This window comes from Mus caroli, unplaced genomic scaffold, assembly GCF_978045245.1.
Source record: "Mus caroli unplaced genomic scaffold, Mus_caroli_1 scaffold_9, whole genome shotgun sequence".
Lineage (NCBI taxonomy): Eukaryota > Metazoa > Chordata > Mammalia > Rodentia > Muridae > Mus > Mus caroli.
Window position 1 is genome coordinate 2,447,501 of NW_028227264.1, and position 17,425 is coordinate 2,464,925.

The 17,425-nt window shown below is 42.3% G+C and overlaps 1 protein-coding gene across 15 annotated transcripts in view; it reads right to left on the reverse strand.

The window, feature by feature from the left end:
* The window catches only part of Syne1 (spectrin repeat containing nuclear envelope protein 1), a 504,890-nt gene that overhangs the window by 183,310 nt on the left and 304,155 nt on the right, over nucleotides 1-17,425 (reverse strand). For all 15 annotated transcript variants that reach the window (XM_085842609.1, XM_085842616.1, XM_085842617.1 and 12 more), the window contains 9 exons: nucleotides 16,535-16,711; nucleotides 14,815-15,080; nucleotides 10,918-13,078; nucleotides 5,542-5,879; nucleotides 5,221-5,365; nucleotides 3,659-3,877; nucleotides 1,872-2,131; nucleotides 744-909; nucleotides 269-421 (listed from right to left, as the gene is read on the reverse strand). In XM_085842609.1, coding sequence (XP_085698735.1) covers nucleotides 269-421; nucleotides 744-909; nucleotides 1,872-2,131; nucleotides 3,659-3,877; nucleotides 5,221-5,365; nucleotides 5,542-5,879; nucleotides 10,918-13,078; nucleotides 14,815-15,080; nucleotides 16,535-16,711 — 3,885 coding nt within the window. The remainder of the gene's footprint in view (nucleotides 1-268; nucleotides 422-743; nucleotides 910-1,871; nucleotides 2,132-3,658; nucleotides 3,878-5,220; nucleotides 5,366-5,541; nucleotides 5,880-10,917; nucleotides 13,079-14,814; nucleotides 15,081-16,534; nucleotides 16,712-17,425) is intronic.

A 17,425-nucleotide genomic window follows, 5' to 3' on the forward strand; every position in this document is an offset into this window, starting at 1 on the left:
TCCTGGGCAATATGATTGTGCAAACCAAGATACACCTTATAGGACTAACTCTGGAAAGAACAGAAAGCACTCCCCCATGCCCATCCATCTGTCTCTGCCTGTCTCTCTGCTTCTCTTCTCTCTTCCTCTTCCTCTTCCCCTTCCCTTTCCCCTTCCCCTCCCGCTCCCCCCTCCTCCCCCTCCTCTCTCTCTCTCTCTCTCTCTCTCCCCCCCCCTCTCTCCCCTTTCCCCCTCCCCCTCCCCCCCCCTCTCTCTGTTATAAGTTTACCTGATCATGGATCTTTAGGTCCAACGCAACTTCAGCTAGCTGGAGGGAGATTTCAGATGGTAGGATAGTGTAGAGACCCAAGTACTTATTCTTCTGTTCTTCTGCAACTTTCTCAATGCTCTCTCTGTGGCTGGTGGCTTCAGCTAGAAGTCTCTGAGGAAGGAAAAGCAAGATAAACTTCTAGGTGCCTGATAAGGAACATATTTATTTATTTTTATGGATCTAGTGATAAAGCTACTGATTTTTCATCAGTTACAATTAAAGGTGAAATTACAGGAAAACCTTGCAAGGGAAATGAACTTTAGCATGTCTCCTTCCATCAGGCACACACTCCATAGAGAGATGATATAGATTATACCTTGCATATCCCATGTGTATATAATGCATGCCTAAAAATTCCAATTCACAATTCATTAAGTGTGCACAAGGATACCCAAAGCAAGGGCAATGTTTTGACAAAGATAGGGAGGAGTACCTTCAGTTCTTCTAGTTGTGTGTCGATCTCTATTGTTGGATTCCCTAAATAGTCCTTCGTTTCTTGAACCCAAGATTTCACAGAATTAATACGAGTCTCGACTGCTTCCCGTTCTTGCAGCTCCTGCTTTACCAGTTTGCCATGATTCTTCACTTTCTCCTGCATGCTTCAAAAATACCAGAGGGAGAAAGCAGAAATGAAGCGGAAAGAACACTTCTGGGTGTGACACAGCTTAATGAGAGACATAGAAATGGGGAAATCTAGTATGTTTTAGGCTGGTAAAATTACTTGCAATACTCTTGGATATTGTTCAGTGACAGCAAGGTTCAAGCATAACAGAAGAATTTGCGTCACAGGAGGTGAATAATTTATCCCTGGAAATGTGAGAGTCAACTTTGCTCCCTGCCCCTCAATGGCTATGTATTTCCCTATGCAGGAAACCTAGATCGCCAGATTTTTTTCCCTAATCTTTCCAATCTGCTCAAATAGTGCCTGCTGTGCCATCACAATTTGAAAGGAATGTGTCATTGGAATGTGTATGGCTGGAGAAGCCAGCCTTTAAAGAAAGAATCAAGCTTTGGACATGTCACCAAGATTAATGTCAGTGTTATGACTGACCTGAATAAGTGGATTAAAAGGCTTTTTGATACATGATATCAGATTGCCCTAACATCATCATGAACTAAGAGTGGTGAATATAGATATGTATAAGGTAACGTTACTTATTAGAGGAATTAACTTGTTTTGTTTTGTTTTGCAGACAGAGTATCTATGGAGCAGGCTAAGCTGCCTGGCCAGCAAGCTCCAGAGATATCTCTATCCCCACTGCTGGCATTACAGTATGCTTTCTTTTTAAATGTAAGTGCTGAAAAATCCAACTTGGATGACCATGCTTGTGCATCATGTACTTTATCACCTAGGGGCTCATCTCTCCTGGGTCTTCTCATTGCGTAATATTTCTGTCATCAAATGAAGAATGGAAGAATTACTAATTACCATCAGTAGAAGAGATAGGACTAGATCTGCATGCTTTGCAACTGTGTGATAGAGCAACCCCATGCCTGAGAACCTCATATGTCCCTGAGTTAAGGCCCATTGTAATAGTGAACAAAACAGGTGTGTAATTACTTGAGACACTGGTCTTGCAGCGCAGTGATTTCCCGAAGGATGGGCACCTCTTCCTCAGTTCCAGGGAAGGCTCGATCTTGAAGTATGCTTAGCGCTCGCTGCTGTAGCACACCCAGGGTCAGCTGCTGACTCTCCAGATCCGTCAAATATGTGTCATGACTTTCAAGGAGGGTCATGAGCTCTGCTTTTGAGGCTTTCTCTGTTGAACTTCCAGGTAATCTACCTTGGAGTTGATTGATCACTTCAGTAGTTTCTTTGACCTTAGAACAAGCATACATCGTATGAAGCTCAAACTTATATTGAAAAGAATGTGACAGGCAGCTAAGTGCCGTACTTAAAGGCATCATTAACCACGATGACACAAACCACAAACTTCCAAAATTAAAACCAAGATGCTGTTGTTAACATAAAAGACCACCTTCCCTACCCTGTGTTTAATTATTGATCCTCAAATCTTATCAAGGCAGGCATAGACTTTTAAAGTTGGCTTGTGTGTGTGTGCATGTGTGTGTGTGTGTGTGTGTGTGTGTGTGTGTGTGTGTGTGTGACAAAGAAGACATGGCTAAAACACCTAATGGGTGGAAGAAATTTTACAGAGATTTGAGGGATGAGCTAAATTCTTATTTTTACAACAAAGAAAAAAAATGATTTTGTGCTTTTTCCAAAATAGGTTAAAAACAAATAGGACTCGCCTTGGCTTGCCTTCCTTTTGAAATTTCATTGCTTAATTTTCATTTTAAAAATGTAGTTATATATTCATTTGAAATACTTATTTATTATTATTTGTGCATGTGGGCATGTGTGCGTGCACACACTTGAGAGGCATGCACAAAAGCGAGAACTCAGCTGGACATGTAACACACATGTAGATAACATGGGACAACTTTCAGGAGTCTATTCTCCCACTTCACTGTGGGTTCTTAGGACCAAACTGGGCCGTCAGCCCCCTATCACCAACCCCTTTACTTGGCTCAAGCGTTTAGCTGGCCCTTAGTTATTTTAAAGTTAGCATACAAAAGAACCGATTCCCCTATAAGATTTTCATACATACTTGGTTTTGGTTGAACCCATTCCTCCCTACCTTTCCAATCTCCCTGGCTTTCTTCATCCCGACCCTTGTATGCATTCTTCTGTCCCCTGTAGTGGGTTTTTCTACTCCCTGTCACATGCACATTACTCTCCCTGTACCATTTGATCCTAACTTGGAACTAAAACTGTACAAGGCACACAACACTCTGCTTCCTAGTTTAGTTTTCATGAAACTGAAAGAAGAATGAGAGCTTCACAAGAACAGCAGGTGGCTGTCTGCGTGAGAAATGCCTCACTCCTCTACCCCTCAGTCTAGAGTCTTTGAATACTTGATCTCCAGATGACGGCCTTTTTGGAGGGGGTTTAAGAGGTGTGGGCTTACAGGAGGAAGTAAGTCACTGTGGCAAGGCTTTGAGAGCCAAAGTCTTCCCCTACTCCCAGCTTATTCTGGCTCCTTTGTGCATGAGGTTCAAGATGTGAGCTGTTAGCTTGTTGCTCCAACTGCCATGCCTGCTGTCCGTTGCGGGCTGCCCGCTGCAATGCCTCCCTGCCATTGGGGGAATCTAACCCTCCAGAACTGTAAGCCAATATATACTCCTTCCTCTATAAGTTGCCTTGATCCTGGTGTTTTATCACAGTCACAGAAACCTAACAAATGCAAAGGCAAAACACCAGTTTTTCAAACGTGCGCTTAATCTCCAGGGAATCTCCGGGTATGACACAAAACAGGACTCAAGCCAATCTGTAGTGAAAGTTACCTTAGCGCTCAAGCGCTTCCACTCATCTACTGCATCTTCCAGAATCTTCTCCTGGTCCTGGGCCACAGCACGGAGACGTGTCCAGCGCTGCCAGACAGTGGTCATCGACCTGCTTAGGGTCGCTTTGCTTGTATCGTTTCCGGTTTGCTCTAGTTGTGATGCTTTTTCCTCCAGAGCCACAATTTTCTCATGGAAAGAGTCAACTACAGACACTAAAGCCTAGTGCAGGGTTGGGGGTGAGTAGAGGGGTTAGAGAAACATTGATTTGTTTTTCTGTGGACTTGGCTAAAGCCCTATTGCACAAAAGAAATATTTCTGTATAAGTTTACGTTCCTCAGGCAGTCGTGATGGTGCATGTCTATAAGACTAGAGCTGGGGAGGTGGAGAGAAAGATTCAAGAGATCAAGGTATACTCAGCTACATGGAGAGTTTAAGGCAAGCCTGGGTTACCTGAAAGCCTGCCCTTAAAAAACCAAAAGTAGGGCTGGAGAGATGACTCAGCTGTTAAGAGCACTGACTGCTCTTCCAGAGGTCCTGAGTTCAATTCCCAGCAACCACATGGTGGCTCACAACCATCTGCAATAGGATCTGATGCTCTCTTCTGGTGTGTCTGAAAAGAGTGATGGTATACTCATATACATAAAATAAACAAATAAATCTTTTGAAAAATCCCAAAAGTAAATTAGTAATTATGAATATATTTTGTTTCCTTTAATAACTCTACTTTAAAGTTACACTTATCGGAGTGGGGTTTAGATTTATTTTGAAAGGTGAAATTTATTTATTTATGATAGACAAGTTATTTTCTACTTGAGATGAATATTTTTATTTCTGAAAATCAACAACAATCTACTTTGCTGTTTTGGAATGTTATAGTGTTTCTTATGATGCTATGCTAGATGAGGGGCGTTCAGGAATTAATTTCTGGATTTTATTTTAGCCCAATTAATCAAGAGATAATATTAGCTGCTCTTTAAAAGATTTGTTTGTTTGTTTGTTCGTTCATTCATTCATTCATTCATTCATTCTGGGGGGCTGGCAGGACATGGGCAGGAGTTAAAGATAAGTTTTTATGAGTCAGTTCTCTCTACCTTGTTTTGCAGAGGATGTCTCTCTGGTTTTCTGCTGATGTACTGATTCCTAGAGCTTCCAGGAGTGTCTCCCATTGCTATCTCCCTCTTGCTTTGGGGGTGGTAGGCTTACTCACCTGTGCCTCAACATCGTGCTTCTTATGTGGATTTAGGGGGTGTGACTCAGGCAGTCAGGTGCCAGGCTTGTGTAGCAAACACTTTTACCCACTGAGCCATCTCCCCAGCTCTTTACTGCCATGTTAATGCAACCCTATCTTACCAGAAGCACATCGTTTGGATTTATCACTGGGGCCTTAGCTATGCATTTCATGTGAGCATCTTCAGTTGTGAAATGTGTTTATCAGGCCTTTATCACACCGAAGGAAGCAAGATGAAAATAAAGACTTAAAGATGTGATTCTGAAAACATCATACCACAAATACTGTTGCAATTAACACAGAAAGACACTAAAATAAGGACAACAAACCTGACCTTGTGTTTTGACAGCTTTTCTTCGGCTTCATGGATGGAAGATGTCTTTAACACTGCAAACTCCGACAGCTTCTTTTCTGCATCATTCATCAACTCGATAACCCCTTCCCTGGCTTTCTGATACTCTTGCCACTGAACCATACATCTTGAAAGAGTCCAACAGAAATAAATAAATAAGCAATGCAAACCCAGTTATTTCTATACAGAGCTCTGCTGCCCACATGCCTGATGATAAGAGAGAAAAATGAATTTACATGCCAATGTATGTCACTATATATTATATTAGCATGCTGCTGTTATGCAAGAACCTACTCCAAATACCTCTGCAGGAGGTCCCGCTGGCTGTGGGACTCCTGGATGATCCCCTGACTCCTCTTTTCCAGGGAAGCCATCTTCTGTGCCAGTTCTTCCTTTCCTGTGGGCTTAATGAGTGGGTCTAGCCTGTCCACAAGACCTCGGAGCTCCTCCATGTTGCTGTGGAACTGACCCTCTGTTTTGAAAAATTCCATATGATTTTTGAGGTTTTCCTCTGCGCTCTCAACATCCAGGCCATTGCCTGCCAGTTGTAACATTTCTTGGGCATCGTCAAGCCAATCATTAGCTGCTTGGAACACTTGGTAATACCTTTGACACCGACTGTATATTTCGGTCAAGGTTGCCTGAAAGACAGTCATTGTGGTACAATCAACTTCCATTCACAGTAGGTTTGTAAGATGTCTTTCCAACTCTATTTTAGTTCTCAGCTCTATAAATGCCATGAGAAGTTAACAGGTAAGTTGGGAGACATTATTTTCATGGTGAGTGCATATGAATCCTTTATTCCTGCTTTTTAAAATCTTACCATAGCTCTAATGCTGCAGTTAAGATGTACAATAACGAATAAGTAAGGAGAGAAATGAACTATAAATTTATGTTAGCGTCTTGAATGGTCTTGAAACTATGGTTTTTTTCTTCTAAAGGCAAAATACAAAGCTTAGTAGTGTATTTCTGGATGGATGTTTTGAGAAGCAGTTATGCCTCAGTGGGCTAAAAGAATGATAACATTTAACTTCCAAACTAGCCTCTGCCAGCTTCTGGAAATAAACAGATTTATTTGAGCTGAGTCTTGAGCAGAAGACTAAAATAGAAGGAGTAGAAATCCACAGGACTTGCTGCTATAACTCCAGAAGAGAGGGAAACACTCTAAGCAGTCATCAATGAATAGACAACCAGAGCCACATTGGCAGTAAAGATGGAGTCCACAGTTGGGGTAGGCAGTGAGCAAGGGGAGGATGGGCAAGTGAGCAAATGGCTTAGAAATTCTTCCAGAGTAGGGACTGGAGAGATGGCTCAGTGGTCAAGAGCAATGACGGCTCTTCCAGAGGTCCTGAGTTCGATTCCCAGCAACCACATGGTGGCTCACAGCCATCTGTAATGGATGCCTTCTTCTGGTGTGTCTGAAGAGAGCTACAGTGTAGTCATAGAATAAATAAATCTTTAAAAAAGAAAAAGGAAAGAAAGAAATGCTTCCAGAAACATCGGGACCTACAAACATCTGGATGGAGATGACCAGAGTGAGCCTAACTGATTAAAACTTGTGTTCAAGAATCATCACTAACTCAAAAAAAAAAAAAATCCCTGTGATAGGTCAGTGGTTCTCAACATGTGGGACTCAACTCCTTGGGATGAGGGTCACATATCAGATATACTGCATATCAAATATTCACATTATGATTCATAACAGAAGCAAAAATATAGTTAAGAAGTAGCAACCTACTCAGAGGAACCTTAGAAATGTGTAAATTTGTCAAGTTGAAAAGCAGTACCAATGGAGCACAGAGCTAAACAAAGAATTCTCACCTGAGGAATACCGAATGGCTGAGAAGCACCTAAAGAAATGTTCCACATCCTTAGTCATCAAGGAAACGCAAATAAAAACAACCCTGAGATTCCACCTCACACCAGTCAGAATGGCTAAGATCAAAAACTCAGGTGACAGCAGATGCTGGCAACGATGTGGAGAAAGAGGAACACTTCTCCATTTCTGGTGGGACTGCAAGCTGGTACAGCCACTCTGGAAATCAGTATGGCGGTTCCTCAGAAAATTGGACATAGTACTATTGGAAGATCCAGCAATACCTCTCCTGGGCATATTCCCAGAAGATGTTCCAACTGGTATTAAGGACACATGCTCCACTATGTTCATAGCAGCCTTATTTATAATAGCCAGAAGTTGGAAACAACCTAGATGTTCTTCAATAGAGGAATGGATAAAGAAAATGTAGTACATTTACACAATGGAGTACTACTCAGCTATTAAAAACAGCAACTTCATGAAATTCTTAGGCAAATGGATGGAACTAGAAATATCTTCCTGAGTGAGGTAACCCAGTCACAAAAGAACACACATGGTATGCACTCACTGGTAAGTGGATTTTAGCCCAAAAGCTCGGAATACTGAAGATACAATTCACAAACCACATGAAACTCAAGAAGAAGGAAGACCAAAGTGTGGATATTTCGATCCTTCTTAGAAGAGGGAACAAAATACCCATGGAAGGAGTTACAAAGTATAGAGCAGAGACTGAAGGAATGACCATCCAGAGACTGCCTCATCTGGGGATGCATCCCATATACAATCACCAAACCCAGAGATGAGGAGTAGAGCCCGGGAAGCCTGGGCTTGAAAGTCTGACATTCTGAAAGAAAGCCCAGGTTTGGATGAGACGTGTCCCCCAAAGGCATTTGGATCATTCTGTGCCCAGTTGTTGGTGATGTTTAGGAAAGGTTAGAGGTGTGGTTTTGCTTGAGATAGGCTTTGAGAGTTTGCTCCTTCTGCTTTCTGCTTGTGGATGATGAAAGTGCTCAGCTTCCTGCTTAGGCTGCCCTGGCTGCCTGCTGTCAAGCTTTCTTGCATTGATGAACTCTTACCCCTCTGGAATTTTAAACCTAAATAAACTCCTTCTACAAGTTAAAGAAGAAGAAAGAAGAAAGAAGAAAGAAGAAAGAAAGAAAGACGAGGAGGAGTAGGAGGAGGAGGAGGAGGAGGAGGAGAAGGAGCAGCAGCAGCAGCAGCAGCAGTAGCAACAAAATAATTTTATGGTTGGGGAGGGGGTCTCCACAACATGGGGAACTGTATTAAAGCGTCAGAGCATTAGGAAGCTTGAGAACCGCTGTGACAGATGATTTTTAAAAAGAGAAGGCCAGTCTTTGGCCTGCACGCAGGGCCTGTCTCTGGATCTAGAGCTGCAGGTATATCATTTTAAAAGTATGATGGGTTTGATTTAGCATGAAGAACTTTGCTAAGCACACTTTGAAAATCAAGCATTTTATTGTATGCCTTACTTAAACACTAAAAGTTTTGCTATTTAAGTGTTAGAATTAATCTGTGTAGGAAGTACAGGTAAATGATAGGTAGATTCTGGATGCCTGGTGCCCAAAGAGGACAAAGGGGGCATCAGTTCACCTAGAACAGGAATTACTGGTGATTATGAACCAGCTCAAGATTGCCAAGTTCAGGTCCTCCATAAGAACAGCAAACATTCTAAACCAGGAACCATCTCTCCAGGCCAGGATGATTAGCATCTGTTGTGACAAGGTTTCATATAGTCAAGGATGGCTTCAAACTCTTTATGTAGACATTTAATTGGCAATCCACCTGCCTCTGCTTCTCAGGATCTAGGTTCTCTGCCATGTATCATCATGCTCCATTGAAGGGATGTCGAGAATTAAAACTCAGGACCATGTGCATGATGGAAAAGCAACTGAACTGCATCCCTAGCTTTGAGACCAGGGGATTAAAGGAGTTAGCTCTATGGTAGTAGCTACTGTAACTTCCATCTTATGTAGAATGAGGCGAGTGAGCAAAGCCTCCGTAGGTGGGCAATCTGGGAAGATCTCTGCATGTTCCCATTGCTGTTTGTAGTTCCTGGGTCTCAGGAGCAGTGGAGAAAAGCCCCTTGCTTCTGCTGTGTTACATTTGACACCAGGGAAAGGGAGCACCTCTACCTGAAGGAGTGGGGAAGAAACAGGGCAACGGATAGGACAGCCTACAAGAGAACATGCCTCGGCACCATGAATGATCGGTACCATTCACCTGGCTTCACTGCCTTTGGAGCCTCTCCATCCAATGTTATTTTTGAAGTGCCAGATGTCATGTAGTATAGAAAGAGCACTAAGTATCCACTGGCCATATATTCTATAAGTGTATTCACAATGCCTCTTTATGGGAATTATGCCCAGACTTCCACTAATTTAAGATGCTCAAAGAATGTGTGTACAGCACTGCAGTGTGTGTGTGACCTAAACATCCTGCCATGCTTGATATCATCTTTGTATCCCCTGTAACACCTAATACAATGCTGTCAAACATTACTGTTAAAAGAGAAGTGTGAAGAGGTTAAAGGTCTGCACAGGTTTCAGATCTTTAAAAACAACAAACAAACAAACAAACAAAAAACCCAATCACATTAGTTTGGAAATTTCTCTGAAAACTGCCAACAGATTTATTGTATAAGCCAGGCATACCACTCCTGGATAGTTTCCCCAAGGATTCTCTATGTCAGTATTCCACAGAGACACTTGGACATCTACTTTTACTACAACACCTTTCATAGTAATTTAGTTGTGGAATTGGCTCAAGTGTCCACAAACAGGAATAAACAGAGAAAATGTGACATGCATATCCAACAGAATTTTATCCGGCCATAAAGAATAGGATGATGTCATTTGTAGAAGAATGGATGTAACTGTGTGTATGGATCCCAGACCTTATGTAGGTGTGAACACACATATACATGCATGTATATGACCTGAAAATGAATACTGACTAGGGAAAGGCAGGAGACAAATGGGGGGTATTGTATGAAAATATCTTTGGGGCTGGAGAGATGGCTCAGCAGTTAAGAGCACTGACTGCTCTTCCAGAGGACCTGAGTTCAAATCCCAGCAACCACATAGTAGCTTCACAACCATCTGTAATGGGATCCCATGCCCTCTTCTGGTGTGGCTGAAGACAGCAAAAGTGTACTCACATATATAAAATAAATAAATCTTTAAAAAAACTTTATGAAACCCAGAACCATTTGTACTGAATATGTGTCAATAAAAATAAGTAAGTCAACAGCAAAAGAAGAGGAGGAGGAAGAGGAGAAAGAGGAGGAAGAGGAGAAAGAGGAGGAAGAGGAGGAGGAAGAAGAGGAGGAGGAAGAGATTATGAGTTTGTTTGAATCTCTTTTAAGCTATGTTATCAAAGTCATTTATTATCTCCTCCAAAGGTGAGAAAAAATGGTATGATATACCAATCTAAACAAAAAGTCAATATGGGACACATGGCAATGACCACACATATAAACAATAAAAATGGTCTTTAAAGTCATCGAAGATGATTTGATAAACCATCCAAAAAGCAGTGTTTGGGGGTTTTCTGATTTGTGTGTGTGTGTGTGTGTGTGTGTGTGTGTGTGTGTGTGAGAGAGAGAGAGAGAGAGAGAGAGAGAGAGAGAGAGAGAGCCTCAGTGCTTTGTAGCTGAGGATGACCTTGAACTCCTGCTCTTATTGGCTCCATATCGCAAATGCTGGATTAATACTCATGACCTACACACTTAAGTAAAATATAGTTGGACTTTTAAACAGAGAACCAACCCAAACCAGATTTTTTTTTCACATGTTTATAGATAAGCAGCCTGGAAAAGAAAGATAGAGCGCCCCCCTACAGACCTGCCGGGTGCGCAGCGCTTCCTGCACATCTCCATCTAGCTCTTGGAGCTCAGCCAGCGTGTGCTCCAGATCTGCCGAAATCAGCTCCTTGGCTTTCGTGAACTTCTCCTGCTCCTTGTGACTCAAAGCACTCATTATCCTCAGGCTGGACAAGACCTCCTCCTGGTGGATCTGGATCTTTCTGATCTCCTCCTGGATGTCCTGGAGGCTGAGGTCAAGGCACACTGGCCCACTGAGCTCTGCCCTCACCCTCCGAAGCCAGTCTAGGGAACGGCTCATCTCAGTCTGGAAGTCTATGCTCTGTACCATCCTGCTTTCGCATTCTGTCACCAGCTCCCCGACGTCAGACGTCATCTGTTTTAGCTCCTCCTGCCAGGACTGGACCTGACCCTTGGCTTTCTCATAAGCCATGGGATCGAGATGTGGAGAAAGATCTTCTAGGTGCGTGGCCACTCGTTTGAGCAGAATCCCCGAGTCTTGCAGGCTGCCTGCCAGCGAGTGGTACACCTTGAGCTTCTCCTCTGCAGGCAGTGTTTCCTCGTTCACTTTGGCCTGCTCTCTTTTCACGACTTCCAGCTGACTCTCTAGCTGCCGGCACATCCGTGCATGCTCTTTGTAAACGCTGGTGGTGTCTTCTAACAAACTGATCCTTTGCTCTGCTTGCCGCTTCAGCCTATGATATAGGGTGGCCAGCTGAAGCATCTTCTCTGGCTGCCAAGGCTGACCTGTGCTGCGAAAACTCTCCTTTTTCTGGTTCAGTTCATTCACAGCTTCCCCAAGGGCTACCACTTCACCCAGAAGGGTTCTGTAGCTCTCTTGAAGAGACACACTCTCCTCAACAATCAGGTCTGAAGGCATTTTCCTCATCTTCAGGAACTGGTCTTCCAGGTCACCCAGAGACTGGGTTGTCAGCTCGATCAAAGAAGTATATTCCTTTCGGGCCAGAATTGCTTCTTGGATTTTATAGAATTTATCCTTAGCCAAGGCGACGATGACATTGAACTGTTGGGGCAGAGCACTGAGTTTTTCACTTAAGTAGGAGTGATCAACTTCATTTAGCGATGGTAGCATGGCCTGCCCAGTCGTCTGCAGCGTGAGCAGAAGGTTTTCATACTCAGGAGATTGTTCCAGAATGCTTTGGTATTTGTCCAGTTGAGCATGGAGCTCAGACTTCTCGTTCATGAGATTGATCTCAGGAAATGTGACAATGTCTGCTTGTTTAAGCCAGTGACAGGCTTTATCAAAATCTTCCTTAAAATGCTTTCTAGAGACCAGACTCTTCTCTAGCTCTTGCAACCTGTGACTGCATTTTTGCAAGACGGTGTCATAGACAGTCTGTAACTCCTGGAGCTTCCCCAGCACCTCCTCCTGTTCTTGCTTTGTTATTCCCTTCATCAATTCCCGACCCTGGGCACAAAGTCCAGTGACCTCATTCTGGTAAGTCTTGAGGCTGGCCTGGGCAGTCTTACATGTTTTGACCTGTTTGCTCACATCATCTGGAAGTAGGCAGATATATTCCCGGAATACGATCTTTCGCTCATGTTGCTGGATTTGGCTGGTGGCCTGAAAGACTGCCATGAGAAACTGGGTTTTCTCAGACAAGGCCTTATTCAAGTACTTTCTTCGCTGGCCCACTAGGTCACTGAGACAACTTACATGCTTCTGAGCCTCAGAGAGCGCCTTCTGGATCACCTTCCGCTCATTGAGGCCAAGGTCAGCCATCACACGATCTGCGTCCTTCATCAGGGACTTCAGGAGCACCTGTTTGTCTTCCAGCTCACTGCAGATGGCCAGGTGGTCCATGAGGAGGTGCTGAGCCATGCCAGGAGGTGGGCTCTGCTTCAAGGCCTCCACAATGTTAGGCTGCTGCTCTTCAGCCCACTCCATCAGCTCCTGGAATCTGGATTGAATCACATTTAATTCCTCCAAGTTGGTGACTGACACCTGGATTTTCCTTTTGACAAGGTCCTCGAGCTGACACCACCGTTGCTCGAAGTGACTGGTCTGTTCCCTCACCAGCTCTCTGTCATCGAGACTCAGCTGCTCTATCAGTTTCTGTCTGCAGTCTTTCAGGTCATCGATGGCATATGTTTTCTCTTGCAAGGCCAAGGCTAGCTTCTTCAAAGCTTCCAAGTGGATAGCTGTGCTTTCTGCATTAGATCTGTAAATACACAGACACTACAGGAGCATGTCAGGTCCTTATCCTCTTAAATAACATTTCATTGAGGGGACATTTGGAGCTCAGATTCACCACGACTACCTGAATTTATGGTTAACTGATGAAGCTGTTGGCATTAGGAATTCAAGACCCATCTAGCCTTTGAGTCAGATCACGTTGGCTACATGCGTCTCAACTGTCTTTTATCTGGACACTGCTCCTCTCCAGTAATATCGCCATGTGCTGTTAGCTCTCTTTGAATCTTTATGATCTGCCTAGTAACGTGCTATGTGTTGTGTTACATATAGGGAAACACATGTCATAAGCAATGCAATCAATAATCATTTATAGTCTTTCCTATTGGAGCAAGGGACAATAAACGATAGAGTGTGTGATGGTACAATCTAGAAGGTACATGGCTCGTGGACTGCCTACATGTACCTGGTTCTGTTTATCTCTGTACTTAGATATGAGAAAATTTAAAAATAAATGTGTGATTTATAAATCATCACTATTTTCATTACAAAGCCCAAAGTGAAAAGCTGGATCTTATAATCTGCCTTGAATTTCTTGGTGATCAGTTCTGAAGTATAAGCAATCAGGCTTATTGACAGTATGATTGAGTTTGGTTTTGGATGCCCTAGGTTTAAGGTACTCCTAGGATTACCGTAAGATATATATATATATATATATATATATATATATATATATATATGGAGGTATAGCTGATATTGACAGCATTTATTTAAAAAAACACAGTAAAGTGCTGAGCATTTACAAAGAGTTAAAAACTGAGAAAATACTCTGGCAAAATAAACAAACAGTGAAGCCTCGCCATGCTCTGCCTATGCTGGAATAATTCTGCCAGCTTGTATTACAAAAACCTAACATGTTATGTAGAAAAGTTCATTTAAAAAAAAAATGTAGCATTCAGAAGCCTGGGAGTGTTTTCATATAATACACTTGTGTATGTGTGTGTGTGTGTGTGTGTGTGTGTGTGTAAGAAAGGTACTTACTTTCAAAGAATAAAAGGGCATAGTTTCACCGCATCTCAAAATTATGTTCTACAACATGACTGTTGTGTTTGAAACTGCAGTGTTTCCCCAGAGTTTCATGAACTCAAACACTGAGTGTGCAGCTGGTCTTCCTCTTTGGAGAATGGTAGGAGCCTTAAGAAATAGAGCTTTGCTACAGGAAGTAGGTCACCAGAATGAGTCTTGAGTTTTGATAGCACAGTTTGCTTCCTACCTGCTTTCTGCTTCCTGTTCAGCAATGTGGCGATAGGCCAGATACATACCCCTACCACTGTGAGGATGCCTGTCACCACATCTTTCCCTCTACGATGGACTGTATCCCTCTCACATTCTGAGCCTAAACAATACTTGGTCAGAGCAACAATAATAACAGCAAAAGTTTCTTATACAGTGACCAAACTTGACTAAAGTACCTAGAATATGTTACTTCCCAGACGTGCAGGGAAACTTTTGCTTAAGGTAGATCCACTTTAGAGAGTCATGGACGACAAGCAATGATTGGCGTTAACCAAGGTGAAAATATTCAGAGTAGGTATCATGGGGACAGTGCTAAAGACCACAGACAAACATGTCTCTTTTTGGTAATTGATGCTAAATTAAACCAGGAAACCCTCCAGGCTACAGCTGCACAACATGAGGATGTGAGGGACATTCTGTCAACTTCTGACTTAGCATCATGGTGAACCACTGCGCGAGTTCTGCTACCTGGCCAGGCTGTCCCATTCTGTAGTAAATTTTTCAAGAAAGGCTTCAACGACACTCATGTGGTCATGGTAACTGCTGGTTCTCTGAAGGTCCTGTTCTCTCTGTGCACATAGCTTGTCAGACTGCAGGCAAAGGTCTTGCCATTGGTCATTCAGGTGGGTTATTTCCTTGTGCTCAGGGGACTCCTGGTTCTTTGTTAGCTTGTCCACCTTTTCTACGATGGTGCTCACAGAGACCTGCTTACACTGTAGCTGCTTAATAAAATCCTGAAGGTGAAAATGCAAAACAAGAAATAATCTGTAAGTCCTCCCAAGTGAGCAGACAGAAACACAAATAGCTTTGAAAAAATATCCCTGAAAATTGAAAAAAAAAAAAGAACAACCATGATTCTTTCTTCTAAACACAAATTCCCACCTGTGAAAGAATCAGAGTAACTTTGATATTTTCTTGCTTTGAATTATTTTGAGAAGTAAGTTTTCTTGAAGTAAGGTCTTATTTTTCTCAAAATATTATGGAAGAAACTTTTAAATAATGAAAACAGTTTATGCCTTTATGGGAAAAAGTAAGTTTAGTTCAGTTTCCCTCTATTCTTTTTTATTATGTGGTTACAAATAATATTCCAGGAGGAAATAGAAATAACTTATCAAAGAAAGCAGTCTTAAAGCTTATTTAAAATATGACCCTCATTCCAATCAAGTTAATATACTTATAATTCTCACAGCTATATTATACAGATTATAAATATATTTCTGCTTTATTTAACTTAATTGCATATGAAGGATGCATTTAACAAGTGGGCTTACATCTCTATAGCTATAGTGTAGTAGAAGCAATTTAAGCTTATTTCTGTCTAGTTTACAAATAAATGAGACTCAGATTATAATTTTTATTTGGCTTTGACAATTACTGGGAAGTAACCCCTAATGTACTTTTCTAGTTGCGGGACTGGCTACCTCCCAAGTGATGTACCCCAGTTATTTCCCGTTTCTTCCGGCCATGGGCTCATGGTTCCTCTCTTCTTGTGGTGCGTTCTCCTCTCTCTTCCTTGTTTTCTCTCCTCTCTCCTCCTTCACCTCCAATGAGGTGACTTAAAATCCAGGTACCTTTAATCTCTTCATTTATTGACTGTAGCCATTTTTATTTAACCAATAGTTTTAAACTAAGGTTTGCACGGCAAAAGCTGGTAACCCAGAGAATTCACTTATAGGCCTAGACCTTTAGGTACAGAATTTAACATTACAATACATAGCCACAGACCAAACCTCAAGACTATATGCAATGAAAATATGAACACTAAGGTCTGTGTTTATTAAATAGACTTCCTGGTTTTGTGGGCTAAAGGTCAGCTGTCTTGCTTGTATATAATGAATGTTTCATATGAAAATGGCCATGCAGAACTCTGAGAATATACTTGAAATTTTATTTATTTACTTATTGAGATGGGGTCTTGCTACAGTGCCTGGGCTAGTCTTGACCTCCCAGGCTCAAGCCATTTTCCCTCCCTAGCCCCCAGGTAGAGAAGACTACAGGTACACATTACTGTACTCAGCACATGTTTCTCTGCAACTCATACTCTCTTATTGCTTAAGTGGCTGCCCCAGTGCTAAGAATTCACAAAACCCCTGGGCGTACAGAAGCGAATATATTGAGTGTATTGCATCTCTTGCTCTGTCTTGGCTTCCTCCCTGACCCCTGACCCTGTGTGGGCATCAGTTCCTACCTTCACTTGCATGACCATGTTCTGAGCAATATTTATCTCCAGCTCAGTGTGCCTCCTCTTCATGTTCTGTAGCTGTTGGTCAGCATCCTGTAGGTAAATCCAGAGCTCGGCCTTCAGGCTCTTGATCTCTTCCCAGCCCTGAGTTAAGTTCTGTGCTTGGACCAGCCTTTGTTCAATCTGGAGGAAACACAGTTAAATGTTAGTTTGTTTTCCGTACCTCATCTTTGTTCAGTGAATCTAACCTCTGGGTTGTCAGTGGGTTGTTGGGAAGAGCCTGATCCTGTACTCCCACTCAGCTAGATCCGAAAGGTACTTCTTTATTTGTATCAAAGAAAAACAGATTTCCTTTAGGCTTAAGAGTTTCCAACGAATTAAAACATCTAAGAGTTCTCCTGTGTGATTTTTAATCAGTGCTGCAAAGATCCAAGAAATTTTACCAATGTATGAGATCAATAAGTTCCCCAAGAGCTTTTCCATTTAGGGCAAGCAGTAAATACATCTATTTGACTGGAAAATTGGGATTTGAGTAATTAAGAAGGGCTCACATCTCTTATATATTTGTTTCTTCATCTTTAAAAACATGGTTTAATGTTGTTATCTGCTTTTTGATTTTTTTCTTTTTTTGAAACTGAATTATACAGGCCTAGAAATTCTGGCAATCCTCCTGTTTCAACCTCCTTTACCCAGACCCCAGGAGTGGGATTGCAGATTCACCACCTGGCTATACATAGCCCTATCAATGTTTAGATTGTCTTTAGATCTGCCCTTCTGGTTTTTGGAAGTGAATAGTTTGTCTTATTACAACTGCCACCCTTTGGAAGGATTTAAGCAGTAGCCCGTTGGTGGGCCTTATATAAAAAAGCTAGGGCAGTGGACTCTTCAGAGTATTCC